At 33.3% G+C, this 23,065-nt stretch overlaps 2 protein-coding genes across 3 annotated transcripts; one reads left to right on the forward strand and one right to left on the reverse strand.

Moving 5' to 3' along the window:
- Positions 1-1,360: 1,360 nt before the first annotated feature.
- LOC114253320 (ATP synthase subunit O, mitochondrial) lies at positions 1,361-2,911 on the forward strand. Its single transcript, XM_028188156.2, has 3 exons — positions 1,361-1,430; positions 2,259-2,450; positions 2,568-2,911. The coding sequence occupies exons 1-3, from the start codon at positions 1,361-1,363 to the stop codon at positions 2,909-2,911; spliced, it is 606 nt and encodes a 201-aa protein (XP_028043957.2).
- Positions 2,890-21,943, reverse strand: Y-d (yellow-d). Of its 2 annotated transcripts, none has more exons than XM_028188154.2 (7): positions 21,648-21,943; positions 11,682-11,930; positions 8,512-8,678; positions 5,837-6,001; positions 5,359-5,530; positions 4,054-4,235; positions 2,890-3,487 (listed from the first exon to the last, which is right to left on the reverse strand). In XM_028188154.2, exons 2-7 carry the CDS (start codon positions 11,896-11,898, stop codon positions 3,044-3,046), a joined length of 1,347 nt encoding a protein of 448 aa, XP_028043955.2. In that variant the 5' UTR covers positions 11,899-11,930; positions 21,648-21,943; the 3' UTR covers positions 2,890-3,043. The 2 variants fall into 2 exon arrangements, with proteins under 2 accessions (XP_028043955.2, XP_028043954.2); XM_028188153.2 differs by lacking the exon at positions 21,648-21,943 and adding an exon at positions 12,216-12,409.
- Between the last annotated feature and the right edge of the window lie 1,122 nt (positions 21,944-23,065).

The following is a 23,065-nucleotide window of genomic DNA, read 5'->3' on the forward strand; positions in this document are numbered from 1 at the left end:
ACATTTTAAACTAACAATTTCAAGTAGACTAAAAAAAAAAAACAGTACATTACATGCAAAGAAAATATATAATAAGAGTAAAATGTCTCTCGTCTCGGTGTGTCTTTCAGCAAAGGCATCCTCCAACTGTTTCCACGGCTTTCTCTCTGCTGCTACGATAATCTAAAGGGGTCCAGAGATAATTTTTAGTTTGTCTTCCCACCTTCTTGGTTTGCGACCTCGGCTCCTCGCACCATCTCTTGAGTACCATACTGTCATCTGTTTGCTCCATTTCTCCTTTTTGCAGCAGAGCATATTCCCTGCCAATGGAGATGCCATTTGAGTTGATCAATATGTGACAGGATGACTGTTAATTTCGTTTTGCGCCTGATGTCTACACTTCTAACTTTGTCCATTAGTTTCAAGCCCACCATGCTCCTTTCCATACTCCTTTGACATCTTACTAGTTTGTCCCTATAACGTTTCGTCAAAGCCCAGGTTTCGAAACCATATGTGATGTAGGGTAGGATACAGGTATCAAATGTCTTCTTCTTGATCTTAATGCCCAATTCCTGGGTTTTCATATTTTCTTTCAAAGCTCAATATTGTTCCCATCCATGCAATTCTTTTGTCTATTTCTTTAAGCATTTGGTCATTGTGTGATATTATTTGGCCATGATATATACATTCCTCTACGTAATTGAGATTTCTGTCCATTGATGGTTATATTTAATGGTTATTGAATTTGTCATCATTCTAGTTTTGTTCGAGTTAATTATTGGGATTATTAAATACCTATGTACTTATGTTCACGAATGATTTCCGCGATGAAGGCATAACATCGTTCATTAAAATTAAACCCGCAAAATTATAATTTGCCTAATGACTAGTGATAGACCATCCTGCTGATTTCCTGCAGTTTGTAGAGTGGGATTGACGTTATACTATACAATTCAGACTAAGATATCGTATCTCTAGTTGAATGTCGGCATTCATGCTGTAATGTCCATAGGCTCCACCAACATTACCACCTAACATCACACATAAAACAATTTGCTAACGGAACCATTAGATTCATATTATGGCATCTAAATTTTAAGACAATAAAATAAAGTTGCTAATCATAGACACACCGAGATCCAGAGATAATTCTATTAAACTATTTAATCCTTTTCCCGTTCTCGTAGCAAAACCTTCATAAGCGTAATTTTATATTGACAGCTGATATTTTTGAAGGGTTTGATTTGATTGTCGTTTTTGCGTACCGATCAGTGGTGCCAATTAAAAAAGTCTTGTCTTGCTTGTTCCTTTACAATAGGAACCATTAATTCTAATATTAATTCTTTTTGTTTCATAAATTACAAATTTGTTTATTAATATCATGTCCTGCATTTTTCGACGATGCATGTGTACTGTTGGACTCGCTAAAAAGCCCCCAATACCAGTATTTGGTGAGATACTTAGAAATTTCAATTAGAATTTTAATAACTTAAGCTTAGAATAGAAATTACTTCGACATGCTATGTACCGGTAAAACAAAAAGAAAAATAATAGTAGCACTTAAACAATGCAGAATTCCAGCACAAAGTAGAGGTTATTACGTTTAGGTTTTGTGATCCAGATTAATAAGTTATTGAGATTGATAAAGACTTTTACGACGATTACATGTAAAATCTGCCTAACTAATATTTTAATAAAAATAATATTTTTTTTGTCGTAAACTTGGGACAGTATAACAAAAAAGTCATTATCACTATACGCTACTGGTGGTAGGACCTCTTGTGAGTCCGCGCGGATAGGTACCACCGCCCTGCTTATTTCTGCCGTGAAGCAGTAATGCGTTTCGGTTTGAAGGGTGGGGTAGCCGTTGTAACTATACTGAGACTTTAGAACTTGTATCTCAAGGTGGGTGGCGCGTCTACGTTGTAGATGTCTATGGGCTCCAGTAACCACTTAACATCAGGTGGGCTGTGAGCTCGTCCACCCATCTAAGCAATAAAAAAAAAAAAAAAAAAAAAACACACATGACACTATAAAATGTAGGCGTTTAAAGACGAATGTCATAAATACTTCATGGCAGCAAGAAACTAAATTATATTTATCCGTGGCGTTTTGAGATGTCCTGTCGCCTCTAATTACGTAAATTTTACCGGTTTCATTCTATTAATTTGTGCTATTCATCTTAAAAGTTATTGCGGTGAATAATGGAAAATTCAAAAACAAAGGCAAAGACAAGGCAGCTCGTTCTAATCAATAATTCAAAATACAAACATGTTTAGGTGTTGAAGGGCGGTATGTATCAGCACTCTATAGTGCGGCTGCACAAAAAAATCAATTGGATGACGTCGAAAAGCATTTGCAAATTTTGAATAAAGAACTTTTGAAACCAAAAATGGTTGATTTCATCGAAACCTGTGTAATTAATTCTGCAGCGAAGGCAAAGATGTTGAAACAGGTTGCAAATGAAGCTGGTAAACAATTGAATTTTTAGACATATTTTGTATTACGATTTTTATGATTGATTTTCTAGTAGTATTTCAATGTATAAAAAATTTACATAACTGTAGATACTACCTATTTTCCACCAGGAATGCCAGACACCGCCATAAACTTTCTAGAGCTTGTAGCTGAAAATGGACGTTTAAAGCTTCTGAGAAAAATGATCAACAAGTTTCTTGCTGTTATGGTAGCGCACAGAAATGAGGCATTATGTGAAGTAATAACTGCACAACCACTTGATGATAGTACCAGAAAAATCCTTATGGATGCCCTTAAAAAGTTCGTAAAGGAAGGCAAGAATATACAATTGACAGAGAAAGTAGATTCGTCTATTATGGGAGGCATGATCGTGGGAATTGAAGATAAACACATAGACATGAGTATAGCGAGAAAAATTCAAATGTACACTGATATTCTGAAACAGTCTGTTTAATATTATCGTATTCAAAATGGTACAAAATAAAACAATAACTTAGTTCATAAATTACGCAGTGGTTATAAATATTTAAACTATGGCCGTATTAGTGCCACTGAAACCTCCTGAGCAATTCTTCAGACAAGATAGTTATTTCTTCAGAAATGATACAGCGCCATACCTGTAGGTACCACGAATGTGACCATTGCGAACGATAATATTTGCATGGTAACCAGGGTGCCGATCCTTTGGGGGATTATTGCAGGGAGAATCGGCAAGCACAATGGGAATATTTTCAGCATGGATCCTAAAATTAACTCTGTCGGAGGTAATGGAGCCTGTCATTACTCGTTGAAAACTGGACGTGAGAATCCACAATTCTTGCTCCCCTTTGATATTATTCACCACTTTTAGCCCACTAGCAAATTGCAGGGTTTCTTTGTCAACAGCGATCTTGTAAAAGTTCCTGGGAGAAAATTCCGTTGCTGAATTCCAGCACCAGATACTGGGAGGGTTCATGAGCCCAAAGTACATAATGCCGTTTCGATCCATAGCTTCCGCTGCTGATTGCGAAGTACGCTCTTCCGGAAATTCCTGAAAAATAATTCTTATGAACTAGCAGAAAAGTGTTTTTTTATTTCCTACTAAATCAAGTATGTGCATGAGTAAACTCTGAAAAAAAAATAATTATCTCCTATGTTTATTTACTAAGCCAGCCTTCTTTAAAATCTTTCGAAGGAAGTGGGATTTGTAACTCATCAATCCATTTACGTGAATGCTGAGGAATGCAAGATCAATGCTTCCTCTGGTTAAAATGTTGTTTTCATTAATGGGAAGTTACTTTAGTTCGCGTTCGTCCTAGTCGAAGTAAGTTATATAATATTATATCACTTTAATGTTAGTATCACTTGCGAATACCACAGTGAGTGCAGTAGTAACCATTCTCTATACGTTATAATTCAATATTGTCATTGAACAGTTTCTCAACTCGGAGCGCATGTTATTTTTTTATTCAAAATAACAACACTAAGATGTTAGAATTTTGAAATGTTGTCAGTTACGCAAATTTGTTTTGTTGACCTACATATGTCTTTTTATAATTCAAACGTAGCCTGTCTAGCTATTAAATATATTATGCGGTTGTAAAACATTAAACTTACGGCGATAGCTTGTGGATCAACTGTAGGGTCAACAAGGTACGAATTATTTCTTATCACTTCAGTTTTAACTACGTTTTCTGTTGTTGATGCTAGAGAATGGAAGTAGAGAAAACGGTCACGTCCTGTGCGATATGGAGACAGAGCCATACCAAGAACTCCATCCATCAAATCAAAAGATTCTCCTAAAATAAAAAAATAAAATTCAATATGATAACTTTTTCTACTTAATTTCTACATTAGGGTTGTGAACTTTAAGTCCATATGATAGCATCAAATATTAGTTTACAAACATAATAGGTACAGGGCATTTATTGTCATTGATATTGATTTAATGTCAATTTGCTAAATGTTGAAATATAAATCTAAAATAGACGGTTTGTTAATAATATATAAAATGGATTCAGTTAAATTCTTTTGGGTTCAAAATAATTCAATAAATAATACAAGTCCGTTATTATATTATCTATGCTCTTGTATAAATAACCAATCATGAACTACTACATAATTTTTCTTCTATTTGTCAACCATATTTCTCTATTTGTTTAGTAGTTATTGACGAAATTTAGTGTTATGAATAAAACATTAGAAATATTTTAAAATAAAAGGCAAAACAGTTAAGTATCAGTTTCTCCTCTCTTGATCAATCAACTTTTTAGTTGCTATTGATGAGCTTTATTGTGTATAAAAAAAAGTCAATACTATTTTTATATCTTGCCTAGTATGTGTACATCAAAAACAAAAATAAGCCAACACTATTTTTACTTAACACACTTTTGTGTTGATACTTTTATCTATTTATATAATTAATACGTGAAGCAAAAACTTTGTACCCGTTTTTACGAAAATTGCGCGGACGGAAGAGTATGAAATTTCTCACACTTATAGAGAATATAGAGACGGAGTGCAGAATGCAATTTTTTTTTAATTGTGCATTAATTATAAATTAAATCAATAAAAAAACTTTACACACACTACCATGTGATGACACACAAACATATATTATAATTATTGTATAGTCTTTATTTACTATCAAACTTTTGTTGTTGCTTAAAGTCTGTGGTCAAATTGAGAGTAGGTTATTATTGTTTATCTTTTTATATATTACTTGTCTATAGTGTAGTCTTGGCAAAATCTGTGATTATAGAAGTATAACAAACTTTGACAATAGATCTATAATAATGTTCGAACTTATAATTTCAATTAATTGTAGTCCAATTTCGACTACTGCGGGACCACTAGTAATAGTAATAGTCTACTAAGTAAAACTTTAAGATTCAACCCTAAGCGATATGAAAATAGCATTACCGTCTATAGTAAATGTGCCTCGAGAAGGATAGGGGAAGAAATATTTGTTGGTCACCCTCCATGAGCGATCGTTAGCCACATCTAAGACTAGTAGTCCAAATCCAGACACGTCGGCGACGTATACGAATGTGTTAGCGCAATCTCCCGGGAACTCAGGTCTTACATCGACCACCTGAAATTATTGCTCATAAAATAGTACTCGAACATTTTTAGTTCCTGCAAAAGGTAACCACGCGAAATTAAAAAATGAAAATAGCTTTCAAATTGCTTACAATAACATTGTACGTATATACGCTGCAACTAAATCAATGTAATAATAAATCCAAGAAAACAAATGTTCAAGAATTAGAAGTCTTTATATGAAGGTGAAATTCGTATGTTCAAACGACTGGCAATGTCGAATATTGAATAGACTATGGTAGATAAGTTAAACTTTGACGCATTTGTCGCAATTTGGTATGTTTCAAGTAATACTCACGGGTGTAATAAATAAAGAGGGTGAAGTGTAACTTGATATGTTGACGACATGCCTATAAACAAGTCGATCTGTGGCCAGGTCAAACGCTAAGACCTGAGGTGGACAATATTGTGTATCTCCAATCTTGCCGGCGTCCATTATCCAGAGACGATTGCATTCATCAATCTGAAATAATAAATAATTCATCAATCTGAATATAAAATAATTTATTCGAGATTCTATGCCTATTTTGTTGGTTTTGACATAATCATATTGCTGTAGACAATTTGAGACGTTTGGTAAAGAAAGCAGCGACAAATATAGTTTATCTCGTGATTTTAGTCTAACACTACCCAAAAATCTGAAGAGACGAAAACAGGCGAAAATTTGTGGGTGCAGGGTCAAGTATATATGGTAATTAAAGCAATAAACCTTTTCAACCAAACTTTCCTTTCAAATCAAAACAAAAGTTCCTGAGTGCCTAGAGATGTGTATAAATCGGCGTTATCATTATGAAAAACACACTTTCTGTAGCTCAATTCCGCGATCGATGGTTTTACGTAGTGGCAGAAGCTCTTATGAGCTTACGTATTTGGATACTTCTGTGGACCGCACAATAAACAGCTTCAAAATTATTTTGAGTTTAATCGGTACGAGTTTTGCTATAATCGGTGGAGCTTGACCATGATCTTTTGCGCAAGTTCTTGTTGTAGGTAAACCACTTTTCATCACCATCATCTTTCCAAAAACGGTTCAGTTTCATTGTATTTTCGTAGAGAATCGCAAATAAACACCCGATTCATTAAGTTTCTTTGAGTGAGCTCATATAGCTGCCAAATATCGAGCTTTTTTCGTATATTCAGACATTTTAAATGGGTCAAAGCCGTTTGGTGGCAATCCCACTCCAGCTATGTCATACTTACTAATATGCTGACTTGGCCCTCTGGCTGATTTTTCAAATATTACATCGACGGTTCGTATCAGGTCGACCAGAGTAAAAGTAAACTTTATCTTTGATGTCAAAATTGTTGGACTCAAAACACTTGAACGAAAGTTTTGTTCGCGGCATAGCTTCTTTTGTATTGAAAATTTTCGATTTTTTTTAATTGGTTTCGTTTGCTTTACTCGTTTTAGCGGACAGAAAAACAATAGAAAATTCGCGGAAAATCGTTTTACTTTACCAGTTTTTTCATTTAATCTATGATGACATAATATTAAAATCAGCTAAATACAAAAATCTCGCCAGCCTGGTATTATTTTAAACTTTGTAATAGAACACTAAACATAGCAGCTATAAATTGGGTATAATGTAGTCAATCTTTTCTTTATTTACTATTTACAATCTAAAACATCTCCACGACTCCCTAGAAATATAAAAAAAAACTTCAGAGGTGTCAAGGGACACCCGGATGGAACGAAGTTACTTTCGATTAATTAGTGAAGGAATTGTAATTTTTTTTTTAAGATATAATAATAAATTACGGCATTATGAAGAAGAAAAAGACAATACTATGAACTAAATTACTATTGTTGAAACGCTATCTCGAGAAACTGTACTCATTACGCGGACCAATCGGATACGAGCAATGTCACGCGATAAGCGCCTACACGTTGATTGGTCAGAATGACGGATCTAAAAAGTGTCGTGACAACTTTTCGTAAGAATTTATAGCAAATAGTGTCATGACAACTTTTCGTAAGAATTTATAGCAAAAAGTGTTGTGACAACTTTTCGTAAGAATTTTTTCCGTCTAGCACCCTTTCACAACGCGCGATAAGGAACTTCGTTCCAATAATAGAAAATTAAAGGATAAAATAGTCGGAACATTGGAATTTTTCACCTCATTTCTCAATGTAGATGATGACAAAACTTACAATCTATCTATGGTTTGTGCTAATTACAGTCAATTTTTGATTGGATAGTCGCTAAAAGAGATTATTTGACTTTTTATAAATTTACGTAAAATGATTTTAACCTACTAGCATAGGAGAGTGAAGTGCCTGCTTGCCTTCACAGGTTAATAAAACTGTAGTAATAAAACTGTGTAAAACTGTAAAAAACATGTTGAGAAACACCTACGCCACAAGGAAAATCTTAGTCTGAACTTAAGGTCAGAGTAGTCTTAAAGCCATGAACAATTATTTATTACTATGTAAATTTTGTTAAGAATAACACTATTTCAAAGAAGAGATGCGGAGTATAATAGTATTATTACAATTTATGAAAATAAATCTGAGCAATGGAGTAGCAAGGTCACAATCCTGAATTTCTCGAACCGTTTTATCATTTGTTCGTAGTATGCAATAACATCCTTATCTTAATTTTCTACTGAACTCCCTGTTCCCTCAATTGTGGTCTTGGTTATTAGTTGTAGGGCGTGTACCTATTTTTGAAGGTAGCTAGCTTTTTATGTGTAATGTAAACACGTGCTGATCTGATTTAAAGAAGATTTAAACTAACTTCACCGCCAAGCAGTTTTAGGGGAAAAACCGGAACAACCAAAATATATAACTAAAAAAATGGTGTCGGTGTACCTCTTAGAGTATTTTGAAATGTTTCCACCACAAAGCCCTGAGTTTGTTCAAGACTCTGGGCTATCTATCAGTCATAATACTTTTTATGGAAAAGTTTTTGTTTTTCAAGAAGTAATAATAGTAGTAGTATGAGCAGTAGTCAAGTAGTAATAGGTACTCACCGCAACTCTAAACACAGAAGTTAGTCCTCCGCAGTTTTGTCCCTGGTTTTCGTGCCAAGAATAATCCGGATAGGCAACGATACGTCCCTCGTCGTCTACAGTTCCAAATGTCACAGGACGTCCTTCGTCAAAACGAGGTATTGTCACAAATATCCGCGATTTTTTACCTGATGTGATAAAAACATGTAAATTAATTACAAAACTTAAGTGTGACTCGCTGTTAAATTTGTATTTCAAAATACTCCTATAATTTGATGGCTAACCTAAAAAAATGTGTATTTATTCAGAATAAAACCTATTGAACGTACACATACTTCTTTTTTTTTATCCTGTTTAGCCCCGATAAAAACGTAGATAGCCAAAAACGCATTTAGCGAAGTCGTACATTCGTGAATGAACCTCTTGATATTAAATGGTTAATATAACAAAATATTTTACAACGAAGTATCAAGTATAAGTGCAACATAGTGTAGTGCAAGAAGTAATGAGCTTAAAATGTATTGAGCCTTCGAGTAGAAATAACCATCATACTCTTAATTTTCATCTGTTTGCATAGATTACGTAATCGTATTCTTTATACCCTTATAATATGTAATATATAACCTGATGTAGTACTTATACAAGCAGAATAGAATACTTATAAAAGCAGACACTGTTTAAACTATTCGATTTAATTTGAACTCAAACAAGAAAGAACCTTTGCGATATAGGAAAGATGCAATTTATAATTTTATTGAGATAAATAAACATAATACGTTGAAGCCTAATCGTTTGAATTATTATCGTTTGTTTTTTATTAAATGACAACAGCTGGTATTACATTTATATTTAAATGTATAAACATAAGTATGCATATATCTGGTTGCCATAGTACAGGGACTACTAGTTTGGTACAAGGTGACCGTATGTGACTTGTCCCTGGTTATTATTATATCTTCATTGTTTGTTATTTCAGTTTTGATTTAAATTGGCCAAGAAGCTTAAGGCCTCGTATGAAATGGTTGCAGGCGCACATACTCGTAGAATTGGTTAGGTATGTATAATATTTAAACATGAGAAGAATCTGTGCGTCAGCATTACATATGACATTACTCAAAACGGAGTAAGTATGCGGCATTCTGTCCGTCAGGTCGTATATGAATGATAGATTTGGTATTTCTATTACCCATAGTACAGGAAATGCTAGTTTGGCGACAGATGATCGAAAATAGATATATAACGTTATAATATTAAAAGTAGAACATTTATATTGAATCACTAATAGTATCGTTTAAAATTAGCAGCATAGATAAATTTGGCTGGCCAATCCACACGTTACCTTGGTTTGTTGATGTTTTTTTAATAGTTCATAATAATAAATTAGCACGTTTATTTTAATTAAAAGAATAAATTTATAATACGATTCCTAGTTTCTTGTCCAGATAAAAAAATATAACGTCGTAAAAAGATAATGTTTCTATTGAAATCGAAAATATATATTCGTAGAAATAACAGACGTAAAATCCAAAACATGGCAATGCATGCTAATGACCGCAACTTAATGCAACTAATCTGAGTCAAGTGAAGCAAAACAAAACTGCACGTGTGTATGTCTATAGTTGTATATATGTAGATCTTTCTGGAGCTAAAATGTGCTGTAAGATTTTAATTCTCAAATAAATAATTTTAATTTGGATCGTAGTTGGAAATGGGCACTACGGGACGGGTCGGCTCATTTATAACGCAATGCATTCAAATTTGCAGAGTAGGGCACCCGTTGAACCAATGCAATTTTTTGATTTCAATATTATTTCATGGTCTTGACTGCTTATAACCAAGTAAGCTTTACGCTGGTCGGCCCATATTACATAATAAAAGAACAACTGCGATCACCGTGGTAATAGACCTTAAGATATTTAAAAGACTTTAGAATGGCGGTATATGCCACAACTGGGTAAGTGCAGGCTTACTAACCGTATTCTCTACCGTTATTCTCTTGTATTTATATACGTTACAGATATATAAGTTAAAGATATTAACATTCAGTCAATTATTGTATTTTGTCCTCATTATATTTTCTTCGCGGCTCTAATAGCAACGGCGGTGGATGCATGCTTACAGTATTTTTTTTTCGGGCCCGGGGCTGAACCTCCTACGAGGTCCCCGCGTCTAGGGGGCGCACGGGGTAAGTGGGACTTGACGATCTGCAAGGTGTTAGGAGCAGACCACGGGCCCAAGGAATTTTAGGGCCCTACCGCACTAAACGACTCCCCTACACTCTTACACCCGACGTCCGATCTCCGTCCGGGGTCAGAACCCGGTCAGAGTAGGGGGGTTCCCGCGGTCAACACTACAACCAGACACGCGGCGCATCCCCGAGGACGCCCGACCGAGACGGGTCGTCGAGGCGATAGTCGACGACCAACGACACCGGTCTCCGCGGTACGGCAGACTTACAGTATGCCCTAACGGATATTGTGTATTATGGAATTAATAGATCCTGTTTTAATAATTCCGTATTATGTGTTTTAATTAAAATCGTTGAAACTTAGTTTACGGATTTGCTGAATTATGAATATAAGTCTACGCAAAACATTTACGTACCAGTCAAACCGGATTAATATTTTAAAGACGCACCTAAACAATTTAATTTTTTTTTTAATTGCTTAGATGGGTGGACGATCTCACAGCCCAGCTGGTGTTAAGTGGTTACTGGAGCCCATAGACATCTACAACGTAAATGCGCCACCCACCTTGAGATATGAGTTCTAAGGTCTCAGTATAGTTACAAAGGCTGCCCCACCCTTCAAACCGAAACGCATTACTGCTTCACGGCAGAAATAGGCAGGGTGGTGTTACCTACCCGTGCGGACTCCCAAGAAGTTCTACCACCAGTAAAGAAGTCCTGCCACCAGTAAGAAGTCCTACCACCAGTAAAGAAGTCCTACCACCAGTAATCATATTATATAGCATTCTTATTTTTCGATATCGAAATACAAAAATATATCATAGGATATGTACGCTTAGACCTTAATAAATACCACTATGGTCTCAATATTACCTTATAAGGTTAAGGATTAAATTTTTACATTAAAAAAATAATTATGTTGTGCGAAACGTTAAATCCTAACTACTTTAATAAGACTATTTGACTATTACTAAAGCGATAGAATTAATGAAAATCAACTGACCTGACCTATGTTGCACGTCGACATCAATCGGCACCGAGGACCCGGGTACGTAAAATCGTTTTTCTAATGCATATGACCGGGCTTCTTCGTTCGGAAACACGAATTCCAGTTCCGCCCATTGCCTCACCACGCGGAGATTATTCTTCGCTCCGAGACCGGGCCAACAGCACGCCAAACAATATGACAATAGGAAAAATCGCTCGATTCCGTACGACATTTCCAGTTTAAAAGCATCCAACAGCTGAGGATCTGTGGATTTGAATAACAATTGAAAAGGATGCATTTTGCTTAAAAAATCACAAAATTAAAATGATTAATAGAACACGTCTGCACATCACTTGATTTATTCTAAAATGCAAGTAGGTACGAAATCTTAAAACATCTTTTTTAAATTGACATAAGGATAATTTATACACAGAGCTCTTCATAGTTTTTTTGTTATTCTGAATGAATCAAAATTTTATGAGGTAATCAAATCAAAATTATTTAACATAATCAATGAATAAAATATTTCTTCCAAAACAATACAATTACCATATTGACGGAAGAGTGCATTACAAGCACCGTATCTTTGCAGTCTTGGAACCATGACTGTTTCTCGGTGTCTTCGTTATTAGAAGAAGAAATTTCACAAATTCATTAACAAATTTCGTTTCTCTCAATTCGCATAGACTTATGTATTCTCTAAATTATCGTTCATAGAAACTTTATTTACACAGCCGCGGTTGTTTTGAGCAGTACTTAGAAAATATTAAAATCGGTATTGCTTAAGAGAATAATAAAAAATGATTAATTAATTTGTAATTCAGTAATAAATTTTATTATAAAATACCTTCTGGAAGATTTATATGTTTGGTAGACTATTTAGGTATTCTAACAGAATATCTAAAGCAATTTATGTTGTTATATTGCGTGCTGTTCTTACTGATGAATAGTTTAGCCTAATTGGCATCACATTGTGTTTTCCATATGGTAAACTTTGTGTATCAAATAACGGTTATCTACACTATTTTACTAAACAGGTTTTTTCTAAAAAACACTAAACAACCGCAATAAAATACATAATAAAAAATGTAACGCTAATTTGTGCTAGGTCCATTTTGGCAACCCGTACGTAAAAAAATTATATTGGGATATCATGTGTATCCTGTCTAGGACATATTTTAATTTCAATTACAACTCACTCAAGATCTTTATCGTGCAGTATTTTAATATAATTATAGTTTTTTTTCACATCTAATGATTAGCTTAATTCAATAACGTGATTGCACAAGAATTTGTAATCGTGTACATACACTTGTACTATACTTGTACTTATACTGTAAAAATTAACAACTCATGTCGAAACTTCAAATGCGTTCATTGACCGGTTTTTTTTAGAGCTCCGTATATCAACGATAAACCTTTATCAATTTACTCAGTCTATCTGTTCCTGTAGATAATATAGTGCCTATTAGTGTTATACTGGTTGTTCGATAATAAACTGCCCAAAAGTCCCAAAAAGAAAGACAGACACCGTTTGTGGGAAATTTTCATAGTTTTTGATATACGTGAACCGTTTTGCAAAGATTTCATAAAATTATGAATGAATATTAATTCAGGATAGCACTGCATACCTAATTGAATAATAAAATAAAATTCGGTTGCAGATTATTTTATTTTTCTTGAAAATATTTAGGTTAGAGCCCGATTGCAGCGCCACCCACAAGGTCCAATTGTAAATCTATACCACCAAGAGGCCCTCTTAACCAAACAAAAAAAAATCAAATACAGAACCCTTAACCGTAGTTAATTCGACACTTGCCCAATTTGTTATGTTTGAAGATTGAACGAACTTTGCTTGACACTTTTTTAAATATTAGATCTGTCAATAATATAAAACGTACCTACATAAGTTTTGCGGTTTTTGAGATTTATATAATAGTTTCATTGTATGTTCAAGTTCACAGTAATATCGTAGTTAATATATTATTATCAAGTAACAAATAAATCACATCGCCGCTTCAATTCAGTCTTTGAAAATGGTATTTTCATAAAATACTTTACGTTAGTTCATTTTGTAGTTAGTATTTAATATTCAATTTTAAACAAAATAAAACGTATTTATTCACTGCACGGTATCTTTTGTAAGTCGATTAATAATTTAAAACGCATCTCTACATCTAACAAAAACTCACATTTATACAATAAATTAAGTAACTTTGTAAATTCGATTCAGACGATCGTCTGTTTATAAAACTGAATCCCTTTTAAAAACAAAACTGTATTGTTTTAAATATAAGGAAAATTTGTTTCCTTATCTTCTATATTGCATTGTAAAGATAATCTGTTTTGAAGCCAGCTCTGAACCTGATAATTACGAAAATTTCTTCTAATTACACGCACCTTTCTGCTGCTTAACTCCCCAAATTAAATTTTAATGAGTGGCCCTTTAAATTTGTCTTAATTTTATTCATAAAAAACTAAAGTTTTTTTTGTTTTCATTATGAATAAATACAGAAAACATTTAAAGGTTATCTCTTGCTGTATCTACAGCTTTGATCAACATTAGTAACTGTTAATCGAAGATCTACAGCGACGTACGACGAAATTATGACTATAAATATTTATACTATTCAATTTACGGTAAATTTCATTATAATTAGACGACACACATACCTGGATATCCAAACTGCCGCACCTTACCGTTCCTATAACGGATCGCATTACTTTCTGCCCATTTACTACAAATATTTGTTTTAAATTCCATTTTGTTAGCCGATAATTTAGGCCAATGGTCTGTGCGAGTTCGTTTCACAAAAATTATACGCATTTTAATGAGATGGCGCCCAGAGAGCCAAGGTTCGATCTCTGCGAATTCTTACGCCATTTCTAAACGCAACACTTCAAGCAATCCTCACAGAGTACAAATTGCTGAATCGTCATTGAAGAATAGTATATAGTTAGTAAAACAAAACGAGCGGTACGCGACGTGATGAATTGCTTTTACCTGGTCATATAACATGCACGTGCATTGTAAATTTACCAGCTTTTGTGGTTTATATATTTGTACTATTTAGGTACGAATGTATATAATATACGCGATAACAAATTCGTCAAATCGAATACTGTAACGTAATATACAAATTATTATATAAAAAAATAGTGAATACTGAATATAATATGCATAAGTAAAACAAAAAAGTTGCTGCACTGTTAGAAGATTTCTTTTCAAATCCACCGAAGAATTCTAAAAGTAAATATTTGAAAGCAATTGTAGCATTTTTTTTATATTACCTATAAGGTTGTTTTTAAATTGACTGGTGTAGTTTGAAGTATAGTGAGGCTGTACTATTTGGTATAGGACATTTTTTCAATTCATGTCAATAAAAAAATCATATTTTCTCGAAGATAGGATATATTTCGATCTAATATTACATAGCCAGTGTCGGGATTCATGTTGCGTTATCTTTGAAGTCAGCAATCGCTAAATCTCTTTTTTTTCTACCTATTCTAGTAACCTCGAAGGCTTATTCTAGATTCGCTGAGCTAGCAGGTGAGCTCACGGGGATCAAACCTGACGAAGTTGCTAACACTAACTCTATTAACTATCTAAGATTCGACACCGCCTATTAACAGTCAGAATTAAATAAAAATTCTGAAGTACTGAGGATTCATCGCTTGATAGACCGAATCTTGATCACAATAAAACAATTCTTCTGCCTATGTGAAGGTTTAAAATCATAGAACATTTGTACAGCGTAGTAAATACAAGGAAAATGGCGTTTAGAGCGTGGAAAACGAAAACTTACACCTGCATTTTTCGTTTTCGTCGAACGAAAACGTTCCTTCTATGTTCAAAAATGTTGCATCTATGTCTCGAAATTATGTCGACCTCAATTTGTTAACTATTCGTTAATAATATGGACCAAAAATCGCTACTTTGAGATTGCATGTTAAGGAAAAGGAGATCTAGAATATACCCTACTCGACATTTCAATACAATTGACACATTACATCTAGGTATTCATTGTTTCATTCGCTTGAGTAACTACAGGAAATATTTAGAATTACTCAGTCTTAGTATAATGCTTTGAATACGCTTTGTTTACCCACCGATAATTGCACTTGTTATTTACAATTGCAAAAGTAATTCGTCATCTAATTGTCATCCGTAGTTTGTTGCTAATTTCTTATGAAGCTCGATTATTATTATAATCGAGAAGTAATGTAAGTCTCATTAAACACTAATCCCGAAAACGAGCTCGTCCGAGCATAACTGGAATAGCCCTAGCGATAATATAGCGAAAGAAAAAAAACTAAGACAAGTAGGTAAGCTTCCAGCATAATTTAGAATCATGATCGATACATGATCGATTTTATTCTTAATGTTTCTTAATAATGAATTCAGCTGACGTGTGTAGTCCACATCTCTAGTTTCGGGAAGAAGCGACATCCACCGGCTGTCTTTACTTTAGTTGAGGTTCATGAAAAATGTAATGTGACAATTCTAGGCTTATTCATATTATTTTTATTTTTTTATTTTTTTTATTTATTTAATAAAAACATCAGATGGAACGCTCACGTGGCTCGGGCTATCCTCAAGGTTGAGATATGTCTGAGATAGAATCTTGCTACTGTTTTATCTTCGGGAATTGGTTCCAAGCGACTTGCATAACTTTCGCATGTCAAATTAATATTTAAAATAACTCACAACGTTAAAATTTAGATTTCAAATTAATCCAATTTTTCTGATACAGAATTGGAATTATAATTGATTCTGATGTATTTTTAATGATGTCTATGAGACAATTTTATTGCAATAAAAAATTTAGAGGAATTATTATTTAGTTAAAATTTCTTAAATTGTTTTTATCAACAACATCCTGCTCAAGATTAAGGCCCCAAGAAAATATATAAAATAAATGCCAAGCTGTGCTGTTGTTTAAAGTAAATCCGAGCTTATGAATTTGGAAGTGAAAGGAAATTGAAGAAAAAGTGTGGAACACTCGTTTGATATGGTGTTTGAATACGCAAATTATTTTCAGTATTCTGCATTTTTTGTGCGGACGGCTTTCTAAATGAATTCGTCAGAGAAAAATCCGTCGATAAGAAATGATGGTTTCCATTGACTGAACTCAAATCTCAGTGAGCGTTTAGCCTAAATGAGGTAGAAAAGGGAAACCAACCATGATTCCGTAATGGTAAAAACATAAAAGTAGCTAAAGTTACTTTGTGTGTTACAGATTAACTATACGAAATCATCATACACCGCAACTCATAACATTAACCATCTTTAAATATAATTGTGTCTTCGATTGAATTTAGCATAAAGAAATCCGATAACATACATCCTAAATAAAATAAAAAAATGTGATGCTTATTTACCAAATTCGTTTGTATAATTGCGAAATACCAGTAATAAATAGAAATCCATGTAATTAAGAATAAGTTTGTTATAGTTTCTTAAATATTAAGTAGCTGACACAAAATAGCTATATAATATAAAAAAAATTGCTATCTGTTGGAACACAGCATTTTTTTTGGATATATTATTATTATAATATATCCAAAAAAAATGCTGTGTTCCAACAGATAGCAATTTTTTTTTTAAGGACAGCGTGTACGAATGCAAAACACATAATTTAATAACCGTGCATTATTTAACTAATTCTGTGTTTACTGGTGGTAGGACTTCTTGTGAGTCCGCGCGGGTAGGTACCAACCACCGCCCTGCCTATTTCTGCCGTGAAGCAGTAATGCGTTTCGGTTTGAAGGGTGGGGCAGCCGTTGTAACTATACTGAGATCTTAGAACTTATATCTCAAGGTGGGTGGCGTATTTACGTTGTAGATGTCTATGGGCTCCAGTAACCACTTAACAGCAGGTGGGCTGTGAGCTCGTCCACCCATCTAAGCAATAACAAAAATCCCAATTATTTGAAAGCTATCAAAGTATTCGGTTCGAAACATAATTTCCAATTCGATGCATTTCAATTATGTATTTTTAATTATTATTTTCCTAATTACATCATGCTTTTTGACGTATAAAAGGCAATGAAAATATGGACTTGGAAATAAACCCACAGACATAAGCGAAAGTAAAAAAATATTGAGTTACTTAGTAGTAACTCAATATTTTTTGTTACTTTGTATAATATAGTTATTATTTGTTTCGGTGTCAATACCAGAATCAGAACATTAAAGTGAAATTTTTGTGCAGCTTACTTCTTACTTTTTATTAATCGCGCCTGTCTATCAAAGTCACCAAAGTTTTCAAAAACATCCTTAACTTCAATATTATAAATTTAATATTATTATTATATACACGAACATGCTGTGGAATAAACATAACTTATCCAAGAATATCTTACTATATATAATTCAGCATTCGTTAATGTTTGTAAGATAATATTATTCTATCACCTGCTATAGGTTTACGAAAGTCTTACGACAATTTAACATTTCACCTATGAATAAATAATACTGTTTATTTGTAGCATTTTGATTTTTTATAGGTATTTCCCAATGCATTTAACATGCAATGCAAAGTGAAGCTACCTTACAAATGATCTCATTTGAAAATTAATAAAATAGATTAAATCATAAAATATTAGGTCATAGGGTATTTATTATGCGATAAAATTCTGTCAGGATTAGTCAATATTAGCAGTGATGGTATGTTACCGTAACCATCAATAGCAACCCTGCTACTACTTTTACCAGTAGTGTTATAATAACCCTATTTTCATATCCGTCACTTGAGAAGGAACTATCTTAAATAATGGGGGTCCGGCGTATTGCGAGTCCGTACAAGATAGCAGCAGCACTGTCATTTCTACCGCAAATCAAACATGCAGTCCAGTGTGAAACAACTTGTGGTAGGACCTCTTGTGAGTCCGCACGAGTAGGTACCACAAACCTGCCAATTTCTGAAGCTACTGCTACAGAAATAGGCAGGTTTGCAGGTTTGGTGACATTACTATGCGTTTCGGTCTGAAGGTTGGGGCAGCTGTTGTAACTATACTGAGACCTTAGAACTTATATCTCAAGGTGGGTGGCGGCGTTTACGTTGTAGATGTCTATGGGCTCCGGTAACCGCTTAACACCAAGTGGGCCATGAGCTTGTCCACTAAACAAAGCAATAAAAAAAATGTTGTTATTCTGTTACATATGAGACTTGAACAGAATATTGAGGAGGTTACCACAGTTACGCTCAACATGTGAAGAGCATCAAGTGGACGTCGAGCTCCTATCATGTAGTAGAAATATCTATTTTTTTTATTACTTAGATGGGTGGACGAGCTCACAGCCCACCTGGTGTTAAGTGGTTACTGGAGCCCATAGACATCTACAACGTAAATGCGCCACCCATCTTGAGATATAAGTTCTAAGATTACATTAGTTGCAGTACATAATTTTCCTACACAATACCTCATGCTCATTAGACATCTTCTACCTCAGCACATAATTCATGTAGTATTTAGAGTGACTATACAATCATTTTGGGGTCATTACATTTTTTCAAACACTTAGCTAATTTTAGCTTTTACGTCAAGTAGATCCGTGTGACTTGTTTGAGTAATTTAATAATATATTTTATATTTTCACAACTAACATGAAGTACGTTTAACAATTTAAGAAATAATATCGAAAGGTTTGTTAATTAATTAATTAAATTTCCGAGAAGACAGTATTCAAACGTTTCCTTCAAGAATTAAAACCATGGTTTTGTCTCATATTTACGTATGAGACAAAACCATATTTATGAAACGCTACCTATCCAATACTGTAGTGAAATTACGAAATAATATATTAGTGGTACTACTACGTGTAGATGAGAGATGGAAAAAACTTAAGTTCACAAAATCAGTTCGATGTCGCTAAAAACTATAATGCGATATAGAGTTAAATATAGACATGTATATGATGATACATGAGATATGCATATTGGATGCGTTGGACGCATTTAAACCGATCTACTGATTCGGTTTTCGGGAGTCCCAAATATAATGAAAATTATCACTATAAAGGTTTCATCGCATTTATTGTTTTTACGAATGTCATTTGTGACTATGAGCACTTTTTATTATTCGAAATTCGAAGTACCAACCGCGAGTTTTAATTCACAAAAGTACTGTTAAATGTGACCTGATTTTGCTGTTTAGTTACGGAACGCACAAAGCAGCAAACAAGTGAATATACTACTGAACAATTTGACGTTAATATGTGATTAAATCTGCATAATAACATAGTTTTCACGACAAGGCCAGTTAGTAACTATACACCGTTAGCATCAGTAATTATGTCTGGTCTAAGTGATATTTTTTTACGCTAAGTAGCTGGCTACCTACAGATTAAGATAATATTACAAGAGATTTTCAACTATAAGAAAATTATTATGTAAGAAGTATTTGCGTATATATTAAAAGGTTGAAGCAAAATAAGAAGAATTGGAAACGTGTATAATCTGTCTCTTCTTATGTCTATTGTTAATACCATTGGTACAGACAAGGTGCTACCTAGTGAGGTGGACTCTCCGAATACATCATTTGAAGAAGAATATTGAATGGAAACGAAATACCGTAGAGAGGAGTTCATTTCAGACCTGTACGTGGCACAAAATATCTCTAACGTAATATACATGAACTCTGCTGCGGTAGCGGAAGGTGTAAAGGTAAAAGAGATAAAGGGGTCTCCACCAATTCTTCAAAACACTCCACATGGAACATACGGTACAAACCACAGAGAGAACCTAAGTCTTTTCGTAGACCTAGAGGTTCCGAACGATCCGTGAGAATGGGATTATCGACGATCCGAACGGTCCTCTTCTGTATGGATTTTAATTGCAGTACTCCACGCCCGGGTCGAATTGTGCCTTGCGAAGCACAAGTATTTGCTCTAACTTTAATAATACACTGTAAACTACTATACCAATACAACTAATTATAAAATATTAAGTGTCATTGACCGTCTCCTTTCTTGAAAAATTAATGCCCCTGTTGTGCCATCGGGTACGAATTAAATTTTCCGTCGGAGCTAATATATTTTTGAGGTAATCGGGGTATGTTTTTGTTTCGTATGCATTTACAGTAGTCTTAGCACAGGGGAAAATAATTCGTCGAATGTGTTATCGTAATTTTTTTTGTTAAAATTTCGATAAGTGAAAAATATTAAAACAAGTAACCAACTCTACATTTATTCTGAAAGTTTATATTTAATTTATACAAAAAATTTAATTTTCATTCTTAATCATAGAAAAATAGCTAATCGCATTTTAATGAAATTTCTAACAAAGATAATTTGTAACCTGAATTAATACTTTTCTCAAGTTAAATGATTTATCCCGGTAAAACCAGGTATATTTGTTATATAATAATAAATACAAGAACCTGTTCACTGATTTACACATTTAAAAATCGACGGGTCAATGGACCAGAGAGTGACACAAACAATTGTTTATCCCGGGAAAGCGCAAAACGTTTCACTCTTCATTCTGTATTATAAATTAAACACGATTAAAATCACAGTGCAAGTCTAGGTTATATTGAAAATAAAACATGAGCTGTAATAATGCAACCTAAATTAAGTTTAGCGTAAAAACCGATATTAGCCAAATGTATTTTAATATATTACCGATATTAGCCTATCCCATGTAATAAAATTGATTAACTATTTTAGTTATTGTTTGAAATGGGTACATATACACATAAATACGATTAAAGCGTATCTGGATTTTTAGCATTATAAATAAATAACTATGGATTAATTAACTATGGATATGTACTTCAAAGTTCATATTGCATAAACTGTGGTTTGGACGGTTATAGTTTCTTTTTTTATATTTAAAATAATATCTGACGCATTAACCTGTTTTTGTTTGTTTGTTGTTTTAAAATGTTGTTTCTAAATTTACATGTAAATTTCAATACATTTTTCTTTTTAAAAACTAAATCTACGGTAATATGCTTAAAATATTATTCACATACCTTATTTAATTGTTAATTTACAGTTCCTCAACGAAGCGCAGAAAGTGAAGTAAAACTATTTATTGAATTTATATGTACTTAATATAAATATATTAATAATTGAGACGGGTGTCCTAATCGCGAGACGAGCCAGCACTGTTGCGAAACCGTACAAATGCTACAGATTGATAACTATGGTTTTTATTTCAACCGTGTAGGACCGGTTGATACATCTTCCCTTATAGTGGCATCACAATATGTGACGCATGTGAAGCTCACACGTGCTATAAGCGCAGTCTACTGCGGACCTTCTAAACTGTTTTTTACTTAAAAATATATGATCCAAATTTGAATCGTTAAAAGCTACTTTACCATAAACGAGTTTCAATGATTCATTTAAATGTAATTCTATAATTATTTTTGTTAATTAGCAATTGTTGGGAAATTCGTGTTTTAAGAATCTTAGAACTTAAAAAAGCCACCAACGGAAAATAAATTACACTAAAGAAATAATTTTGGTTATTGTGTTCTGTTTCACTATTTTGACCAAGCAATTTGTACTGTATGAAATATAAATAGACTAGAGTCAAAATAAAAAATAATCATTGAAATGAATAATGAAACAAATAGCTTGAATCAAGAATTAGTATATTAAAACGTATTCAGATATCAATATTAGCAGCGGGATACTATTTTTTTTTATTATTAGAAAAATTTACAGTAGATAAATTATTAATTGACATTAAATTTATAGTACATATTTCTAATCTGGAAAATTTTGAAGTTTTCCATAATATTACGTTAAAATTTGTGATTTTTAATTAATTCTTATGCAGATACAATACGTACAACGATATATTATGTACACATATTTCAAACCCTACACACGTACATCATTTGGTTCTGGACATAATCAACAAAAGCCGGATGGATGACCACGTAACCACCACACGCTTGAACAAATTGCAAACAAAAAAACGAAATGAAAACTGGTTTTAATTTTTATTTTGACTCTAGTCCATTTATATTTCATTCAGTACAAATTGCTAGGCAAAATAGAGAAACAGATATAAAGCTTACATAAAATATTGTCTGGTGAATTTTTGATCTAAGCAAGTTATTAAATTACAAGTATTGTAACGTTTTAAAATTCGCCTAAAGATAAATGTTATATCCTTACTTTTGAGAGTACTATTAATATTTTATTATTGCTGAATTGAGAAAGACTTTATTTAGTAATGCGAGCTCCGAATTTGAATAATACTATTTTCAAAAGTATTGCTGTCCAAGTTACATTGTTATTAGAGTGGATAAGAATCTCCTGCTACCGACAGTTTTTTTTTCACCTGATAATTATCTAAATATTTTATTCACATGCGGGTGCTTTAAACAAGTCGGGTCACAGATTATGTACGCTTAATTTCAAAGCGTAAGTCCTC

Source organism: Bombyx mandarina, chromosome 17 (assembly GCF_030267445.1).
Source record: "Bombyx mandarina strain Sakado chromosome 17, ASM3026744v2".
Classification (NCBI taxonomy): Eukaryota; Metazoa; Arthropoda; class Insecta; order Lepidoptera; family Bombycidae; genus Bombyx; species Bombyx mandarina.